Genomic DNA, 9,205 nt, shown 5'->3' on the forward strand with positions numbered 1-9,205 from the left:
TGCAGTGTTTTCTTTCATCATAAGATTTTTTATTTGCAATACACCATTTTATACACAATTTAGCTATGTACAATCTTTTAACTGTTTTTTTTTATATATATAAATGGTTATAAATAAAATTAACATTTCCATAACTAAAAAAATTGACCATTGTGACCAAACGCTTTGTTGCTGTTGTTATTGGATACAGTTTTATCAAAAGAAAAAAATAGCTCTGTGACGCTAGCCCCCCGGTTCCAAAATTTAAATCCGAGCACGCAATTTCTGCTGATTACTGCTCGCTCCGCAGAATTTCTGCTGCAACTGGTGTCACGGAGCTGAAAAAAAAAAACATATATAGAGGCGTAAGCCTCTGAACTCAAATTCGAGTCATGGTTTTAAGGTAGTAAGTGTTCGTTTTCTTTGCTAACAAATTCCTCAGTTGCATCAGCTGTCTGATGGATTACATCAAGCAATGGTAAATCTTCACGTTTTCGACGTCGCTCACACTTCGGACATGGATGCAGTGCATTAAGGCACTCTGCATGGAATACGGCACTGCAATCGTCACACTGTAAAATAAGAGAAAAATCGGAAATGAGTTGAAGAAGAGATGAGAAATGACTAACCATGTTTTTGGTTAGACACGGTTTTCTACTTAGTTTATGTAAAAAATTTGCCTTGTTCTTTTACTAGTATCAAAATAGTTATTTGATCAATGTCGCGGGAACATTGAACGCGGAAAATTCATTTCTATGGATTCGCTCCACAATACTGATGCACAAAATGAGTCCGACTCACCTTGTACGTGGTGTCAATATCGAATGGATAAAGCACTTTGTTGCTTTGACAAATCTCGCAAATGAATCCCTTTTGACTGCACAACGGACACTCCAAAATGTGTTGACGCCCAAAGGCCACCACTTTTCGCAATTGATCGGCCAACAATTTTTTTGGGATGCGTTGCAAATCAGCGAAAGTATAGCGATGAATGTGCTCATACAAGTATTCTTTGGTCCATAATTGCTTGCGAAGCTTTTCTATGATTGGTGCACAGCATGTGAACAAATACGCTCGAATAAAGTTCAATTGAATTCGCAGCGATTGTAGTTCAGCCATTTCATCGACGTACTGGTAAATGTCTGGATTTAAAATTTTCAAATCGATAAACGATTGATGTTGAAATTCTTGCAAAAATGCGGCTGCCTTCTGTGAAACCGGATATTTTTTAAAGTCCCAGTTGAAAATCACGCGAGCTGGTATTTGAAATGGATCCGTGGCCATGCAACCCGAACAGTAGTATGCGCCATTAAATCCACAAACTCTGAAAATAACACGGAGAAATAAATAAGGTGGGTTAGTATTTGTTTTTTTTTCTCCAAGTTTTTGAATATTCTTCTTTGTAAGAATTAAAATTAAACGTACTGTGTGGTTGTTACGCCAGAGCCACCAACTCCAAGTGGATTTCCACACGATAAGCATGCAAAATTCTGTGAATCCAGTCCAGATTCACGTGGTATTTTGAATGTTTGTTGCACCATCTCACGGAGTTCGGGCATTGAAAAATGTGCCAAACTATCGCTTTGAACGAATTCAAAATCCACCAAAGCATCTTCGTCACCCGATTCATCTGGTTTGTCGGCCGACTTTTGCGATTTTGTTTCGGCCGCATCATTGCTCACCGCATTTGTATGTGCAATTCCTAATGTGCTTTCAAAGCGTTGCCAAACATCGTTATAGTCAATTTGACGTGAGAAACACTCATCACCGTCTTGTGCTCGTTTGACGCCACGGCGCAACAGTGAATTGTAGCTAAATCGATCGATCGGCGATTTAATGGAACTGTTCAGACTGTTGGATCGACTGAGTGAGCGTGACATCGATTGCACGGGTGTTGTTGATTCTTCATTGGCTTTAGCTGCGATTTCAAGTTCATTGTCATCGGTCGATGACCAACCCATTCGAGAAACCAATGAATTTCCCATAATTGGTGATGCACTACTGAATGGGTTTGTCTCTTCGGTTTCGATTATAATTTGCTCATCAGCATCGTTGGCCGTCATCAAAGCGGATAATCGTTTTTCCGCTTCACTCATTTCACTCTGAAGATTAGCCACTCCGCTATTCGATGGTTCTGGTGAGTCTCTCTTGGTAACCATGGCATCCACACGGGTCAACAGAGCCGTCAATTGCACATCATGCTCAATATCATCGTCAATGGCCTCAAAACAATCGACGCCCACATCCACACTCGTTGGCTCTTCCACCTCTTCAACGCTCACATACGGTTTGATGAAGGTGGCTTTGAGATTTGGTATTGCCGACTCTTTAAACGGTGAATTATGAATTGATGCAGAAAAAAATTCATTCGTTTGCAGCGGTTTTGGAATGGGAATATTTCGATCTTCGGCCACTAATTCATGCATTGGCTTATCGGCGGCAATTTTCGCCGGCGAAACCGATGTGTACAAAACGCCTGTATTGTTGGCCACATCAATGCCCGACGCAATCGGATACGATTGAAGTGATGGCGTATATAATCCGGATAATTGTAATGGCAAATCAGTCCACGTATTCAATAAACTCGAATTAAGTGGTAGATCAAAAGAGACGCATGCTTCAAGTCCACCAATCAAACTTTCTGCCAATTCCATAAAATCAGAATCCCGTAAAAATGCTGTGCGTTGATAATATGGTGCTAAAGTTTGTGAGCTCTTGCGCATATTTGAGAAGTAGGATGAAAGCAAGCAATCGTTCAGTGATTGTCGTATCCAGCATCGACAATAGCCAATTTCGGTGGTAATCTGTGTCATCGAATGGATTTGTTCGATTGCATATTTGTGCGAGAAGATCATCAACGGTGCCCAAAATGTAGGCGATGGACGACGATTTGCTTCACCGCCCGTTCCAACTAGAATATTCACGGTTTGCCAGAGGAATGAATCTTTCAGACCATGCAGAAAAATTGCCTCGATTGTTGCACACAGCGACTGTGTGTGATCAGACAAGTACAGCTGTTCTGTTGGTGAAACCAAAGGTCTAAGCATTCATTTGATATAAAATAAAGTAGAAATTTTGCTCTATCCACACTCACCACACATCTCATCATTGGCACCTTCTTTTAGTTCGTACTGTATCTCTTTGGCATTGTCGGAAAGAGTGTCAATCAATGATTGTTTGATTTGATGCTCTCGGCTGTTGAACTTTGCCTTAACTATGTTGCCAAAGAACGAATCCATTTTTTTTGGTTTGCCACAACACAAAAACGCCAGCCTCACGATATTCGATCACACACCTACATTGAATATACTCTGTCGACAGTCTACACCACCACCTAAATGCCTATCGTATTTTATTGAAATGAAATACAAGTGGTTGTCGCCTTCGATGCGCCACACACACACAATCTCTACTACATCAATTAAATGACATTCAACGGAATAGAAACTCGACGCCAGAAAAAAGAAATGCGAATGAAAAAAATAAAAACAAATTATTTTGATTTGTTGTCGTCGACTGGATGATTTGACTGTTGTTGTCTAATCACGAAACCATAACAATGACAGATTCAATCGTCATTTGACAAATCGCTCCTTAAGTATATCAAACTATTCAAACGATCGACATCTACCTTCTGCTGGCGAAACTAATTTGAATTGATTTGTGTCTTTTTCCACTCTTTCTCGGTATGAAAGGACCAACAGTTATGCATTTATAAATAGTTTTGTTGGGAAATTTGTGCATTAGTCCGATTGTTCTTATGTAATTTAACGACTTTGTATGTACAGCGTGGGGATATTACTCGAAACCATTTCGCTCAAATTCTTACTTCATTTTACATGACATTTGGACACATGCTCGGACACAAGGCAGCTTTTTATAGAACAAAGAACAACTTTCATAACAGAAATTATGGACGTTAGAAGCATAATCATGCACTTGAGCAGTATTTTGAATTGTCGGAAAGATCGTTTGAATTTGAAGCATTTCATCTTCAAGTTCCATGGAACACGTTTATTTTGAGCAGAAACTTGCATCATTCGTCGAATATCAGCTCCGGTCATTTCGAAGCAATTAATTGTTTTTACGACACTTGAATTGCAAGATCATTGACTATGTGTGTATTATCATTAGATTAGCAGACATTGGCATTGGCCGGTCATTATTCAGCCATTTTTTTGTTGCCAATTTTTCCAATTTTTCAACCTAGTCGGCTATGGAAATATTTGTTTTCGATCAAATTTGTTGTAATTTAAAAGCTACATTCAATTGAATCTTGTGAAAAGACAAACGAACATTGAAAAGAGGTTCTTCTTCTAGCTATTATCAAGTTAACAATAGGTGCGTTTCTTTTACAAAACACGGCCATATTAGCATATTTTCGCTTTTGAAACCACTTTTGATAGAAGAATTCGGATTTCGAACTGCAGTCTTAACAGTAAGTCGTAATTTGATCTAAAATAGTTTCTTACGCCATATCATATAGCCCATATGTCAATATTTTCAACTGCAAACTTTCAACTGTTTGGCTGAACTTTGAGAATTTCCCATTTTTCTTCGCTTTTTTTGGAAAGAAGCCAATTTAAGATAGGGAAATTGATTGAATTGAAGCTCCTCAGAATCTCTTTTTGTTCAAAATTATTTCAAGAATCATGATGGCGACCAGAAAAAAAACGTTCAATTGTCGAGAGCTTTTCGATCAAATATTCGCTTAAACTTGTTTTACATTCATGTTTTTGTCCGGTCGAAAAAAGGGAATGAAAGAAGGAAAAAAATGCTGTGAAATTGTGCAAAACCAAAATGACCGACAAAAAAAAGTTCGTGAAATGCGTCTCAGAATTGTTGTTTGCGATTTGTAAGTTCTTGTTGTTCCATTTGCTCTCACACTTATTTTCCGATTAACGTTTGCATGGGAAAATGGCAATAGAAAGAAAAAAAACGACAGCAGACATATTCCGCATATACAATGTATATGTCCAAATGCTAGTTATATGCATAGTTGAACACTCGTTCGCCGCGTGATCACGCTAGCACATAAGAGTGGTAAACATCATAAAATTGTTGTTGGATAACGTGCCACAGCTAAAATACATAAGACTGTATGGAAAAAGCGCCCCGAAATGTTCACATCGAATAGGTTCGAAACTCCAGTTCATTTGCGCGTGTATTGGTATGTTGTGGATAAAAAGGTATACGGAATGTGAAATGCGCGCATACATGCACACACAGTGAGAAAACGGAGGGGTTGCTTATACGGAAAATTGTCCATGTATTCGATGAAGCGCATATTTACTGAATGTTGAAAACTCATTTGATCCTCAAATGACATTCAAAGTCGTCCTTTTTCACATACGTACATAAACAATAACCGTAAGAGGTGTTCTTCGTCAGAGATAGCATACACTTTGCGCATTGAATTCCATTCAGAAACCGAACATTTTACGAATAACACAAGTTCCAGACAAAAACGGTTCCATCATCAAAGCCAGACGAAACAAGCTCTTTGGACAAGCATTTACCCTGTTTTGTGACCACTCTACAAAGTCCAACAAATTTTCTTACAAGAATCATCAATTTTATTTTCTTGCTCTACGTTTCAAACAAAAAGAAGAAGGAATTTAGCGAGTAAAAAATTCAGTGCATTTGTTACTATTGTGTAGTTGTGCTACTCGTTTTTTTTAAAGTGATATATTCATTCCTTCGAGGATATTCGAAACGAAATCAGCTGTAAGCAATTTATTAGTTTAAAAATAAAATTTGTATTTCTCTACAATGTAGAGTCTACATGTAGATTTTCAAAGCAAATGTAATTCCGCACTATGTGACAGATTACGTTACGCTATGAAATGAAACTTTTCGTAATTCGCATTGGTTGGTCATGGTTTTTTTCTTTAGCTGAATTCCTTTCAATCGATGTGAATGCTTTATCGCGTTTTTGTTCAATTCCACTCAATAGAAGCAAAGTCTAATTGAACAAAAATATTTCGATTTATCTGTTTATGTATGCCGATGACAGTCCATTTGGAATTAATTGATCAGGTCATTTGCGAGTCGATTCTACTTTAGGAAATATATTAAAGATTTCATTTAAGAGTGCAATGCCAAAAAAAACTAATATCTTCATCCCGAGCATTTGATGGGAAATTCAATTTGACGGACATACATTTGTTTAGAATTACGGCACGTCCACTATAATTTCTCGTTCAATTTTTCGATATGAAAGTGCGACATATTAAACCATTTTGATCAAATTACGCTTACTACGTTCATCATCAGGCCAAAAAGTTCATAAGATCACCATTTGCCTTTATTTTCGAGCCGTTTCTCTATCACTCTTCCTTTGTCTCGGTTTCGTTCATTTAATTGGCTATAATTCGGCCCGTTGGCAAAGTCCGCGTAATTGTCGAATTCTTGATGAAATTGAAGTGAAATGAAATAAGGCTGAAAGAGCGAGAGAGAGAGAACAAAGACCGGGCGGATGGTATAAAACTAAAAATTATTCATTTATTATCATACAATAAACGAACGAGTACGAGTTGCAAACGCATTGAATTCCTTCACCGAAACAGAGATGAGACCATTTTGAATTGTAGTCGGGCCAGAAAAAATTAGTAATACTTTGACAGTTGACGAGTGAACAGTGTGCTTGTAGTTGAATTTAACGCATCGCGGGTAACAGCCAGATTCAATAAAATATTTTTCTCTGTGATTTGTCGGCAATTTTTTTACTCTCCCTTTCACTTTTTCGCATATACGCATTTTACGCCAGCGATAAATATCCATTTGGTGATAATAGTATTAAAAATAGCATCGTTTGCGGAAATATGGCATAAGTTCTTGGGTAAATTCTATAACAATTGAAAAGTGCATCGCACCACAAATCAAAACAAAGCCACTGACTCGGCGTCAGCAGCACACAGTTGCACTTTTCTGCATACACGCTCTCTGACGCCTTCTCTCTTCTGCACATCGTTTAACCCTTGCTTTAAAGTTGTTGGCTGTCATTTTCTTTTGGTTTGGTTTGGTCTGGTGACGATGATTTTTTTTATGACAACACAGAAATACTGCAATATCGCAAACAATCCCGAAGCCAAAGACAAAAGAGAGCTGATTAATTAAATTAAAAATAAAAAAAGTCACAGGCAAAGGCACAACGAGAGCAAATTTGCACGAAGAGAGAAAAAAAATCGCTGCAAAAATTGTACGTACGGTCAACAACTGGATATTACAATTACATTGTATATTTACGATACCATGCATAAACTCGAACGAACGAGATAGAGGCAGAGCGCACACACAACCACAAACGTATCCAAAAACAACAACAACAGAACAACACATTACATTAGTTGAAACTGCCTTGGACAAAACGTACATGTATTTGCATTTCTTTGTTCCGCTCGCTCATTGTTTTTGATACATATGCCAAAACATTATGCGTACTGTGTGCTTTTTTCATAGCCGTTTGTTTCAGATTTGCTTTTTTTCCCCGTCCATTTGGTGTTTATTTGTATAATTGGTGGCGGCTTGTACAGTGAACAAATGAAATAAAAGAAATAACTAGAGAGAGAGAGAGAGAGAGAGAGGGAGAGAAAGAGCAAACGAAAAATAAAAGCGATATTAGTTCTTTGTTCTTGTTGTGCCGTGTGCTGTGCTCACCAACTCACAGTCTTTTTTAGTTCACAAAGTAATATATAGACATACGAAATAAAAACAGCGCAAATTCTATTCGATTGGAATCGATTGCATTAAACGCGATCCAGCAGTCAGATGTTGCATGCCAACAAACGATCATTTATTTTAGATTCGTTCTCTCTTCGCATAGTATCGCATTGCAATCAAAATAATTGTGTGAAAATCAAGTTGAACCGATTATCGCCAGTGATTTTTACAAAGTTTTTTTTTCGCTTTCAATTTCAATTTTCAACTTTTGAGTGCTCATCATTTGATTTTCTTCCTTCATCCTTTGTCGGTGTGTAGATCGTGAAAAAGTGCCGAAATACTTGGGAGCGCAAATCGTAAAATCGAACGTCCAAAAGTAAAAGATAATAAAATAGAAAATATCGAAACACGATACAATAACAACCGGAAAATAGTTTTGTGTATGTGCCAAACGCGGAAACATACCAATCGAGAAGTAGTAAATCAAGGAAAATAACCCGATTCGAACATTGAACATCGTCAAAAATTTTACGAGTTATTGCAACATCTATTGCCTTCGCATCGACCCATTAAACGCGCTACATTCATTGGTGAGTGTCAATCATTATCTGAACTCTTTTTTTTATTGATTTGCAAAATTCATGTAATCCATCAATTATATAAAATTACTGCCGATTGTTGTTTTTCTTTATCATTTTTACGCGGAAATATTTTCTTCGTTGAAAAAACAAGAAATAATCCGCATGAAATTCAAGTACAGGATAATGAATGGCGATAAGATTACCAAAAAAATCAAAATATTTTGATTCATTTGCAATGCGGAAAAAACACGAGAAAAAAAACGTAATTCTAATTTGTATTGAAATCCACTTGATAAAGGTCGTGAATTATGTGTGTGTGTGTGTGTGGATGACTTTGAAACTTGCTGCGTACGATTGATTTATTGATTCGCTTTGTATCCTAAGTTTCTTTGTTCCAAAGATACGGTGACATCGTGAAATGAACGAATGCAACAAACAAACAGAAAAAAACTCATAATAACAGTGTGGCAACGATACATACAGAGAGAATGAAAGGAGGAAAAAACAACGACTGCAACGAACAGAGTCGATCCTGTATGTATGTGTGGACGGCAAAAATTGATAATGGCTTAAGTAAATAGCATTGATAAAAATATACGCTTATTTTTTTTTGAGCTAAGCCAACAATTTCGTCACGCGCGGTGTCGGTGTTGTGGTGATACGAACCGATACATATTAGATATTATTTGCTTGGAGAAACTAATTGAAAATCAAGCAAACGGAGGAAGAGGAAAAAAAAAACAAAACCAATTCACACTGGTGGTGATGGATTAGATTAGTTCGGGAAATTGAATTGAGATATGATGTGAAGTTTATTATCAATTTGTAAACAAAAAACAAACTACCTCGTTTGACGTCAATGATAGGATTTTTGCATAATTTACACGCTTTTTTATATGTTATCAAACCGCGTGCGCTTGATGTTTGTGTGTTTTTCTCTCTCTCTCTCTCTCTCTCTCTCTCTCTCTCTCTCTCTCTCTCTC

The 9,205-nt window shown here is 37.3% G+C and overlaps 2 protein-coding genes across 3 annotated transcripts in view; one reads left to right on the forward strand and one right to left on the reverse strand.

The window, feature by feature from the left end:
* Positions 1-7: 7 nt before the first annotated feature.
* LOC129577176 (uncharacterized) lies at positions 8-3,544 on the reverse strand. Its single transcript, XM_055463776.1, has 4 exons — positions 3,074-3,544; positions 1,405-2,998; positions 781-1,303; positions 8-551 (listed from the first exon to the last, which is right to left on the reverse strand). Exons 1-4 carry the CDS (start codon positions 3,216-3,218, stop codon positions 378-380), a joined length of 2,436 nt encoding a protein of 811 aa, XP_055319751.1. The 5' UTR covers positions 3,219-3,544; the 3' UTR covers positions 8-377.
* Positions 3,545-5,332: 1,788 nt separating this feature from the next.
* LOC129577179 (uncharacterized) overlaps positions 5,333-9,205 on the forward strand; it is an 18,348-nt gene continuing 14,475 nt past the window's right edge. Inside the window, exons 1-2 of one of the 2 annotated variants that reach the window (XM_055463781.1) lie at positions 5,333-5,706; positions 7,960-8,231. The gene's annotated coding sequence lies outside the window, so the exon portion shown is untranslated. Of the gene's footprint in view, positions 5,707-6,535; positions 6,652-7,959; positions 8,232-9,205 lie in introns of those variants that run through there. The other variant, XM_055463780.1, reaches the window with a different exon arrangement.

This window comes from Sitodiplosis mosellana, unplaced genomic scaffold, assembly GCF_009176505.1.
Source record: "Sitodiplosis mosellana isolate CC-2019 unplaced genomic scaffold, AAFC_SMos_1.0 Smas_scaffold_6197, whole genome shotgun sequence".
NCBI lineage: Eukaryota > Metazoa > Arthropoda > Insecta > Diptera > Cecidomyiidae > Sitodiplosis > Sitodiplosis mosellana.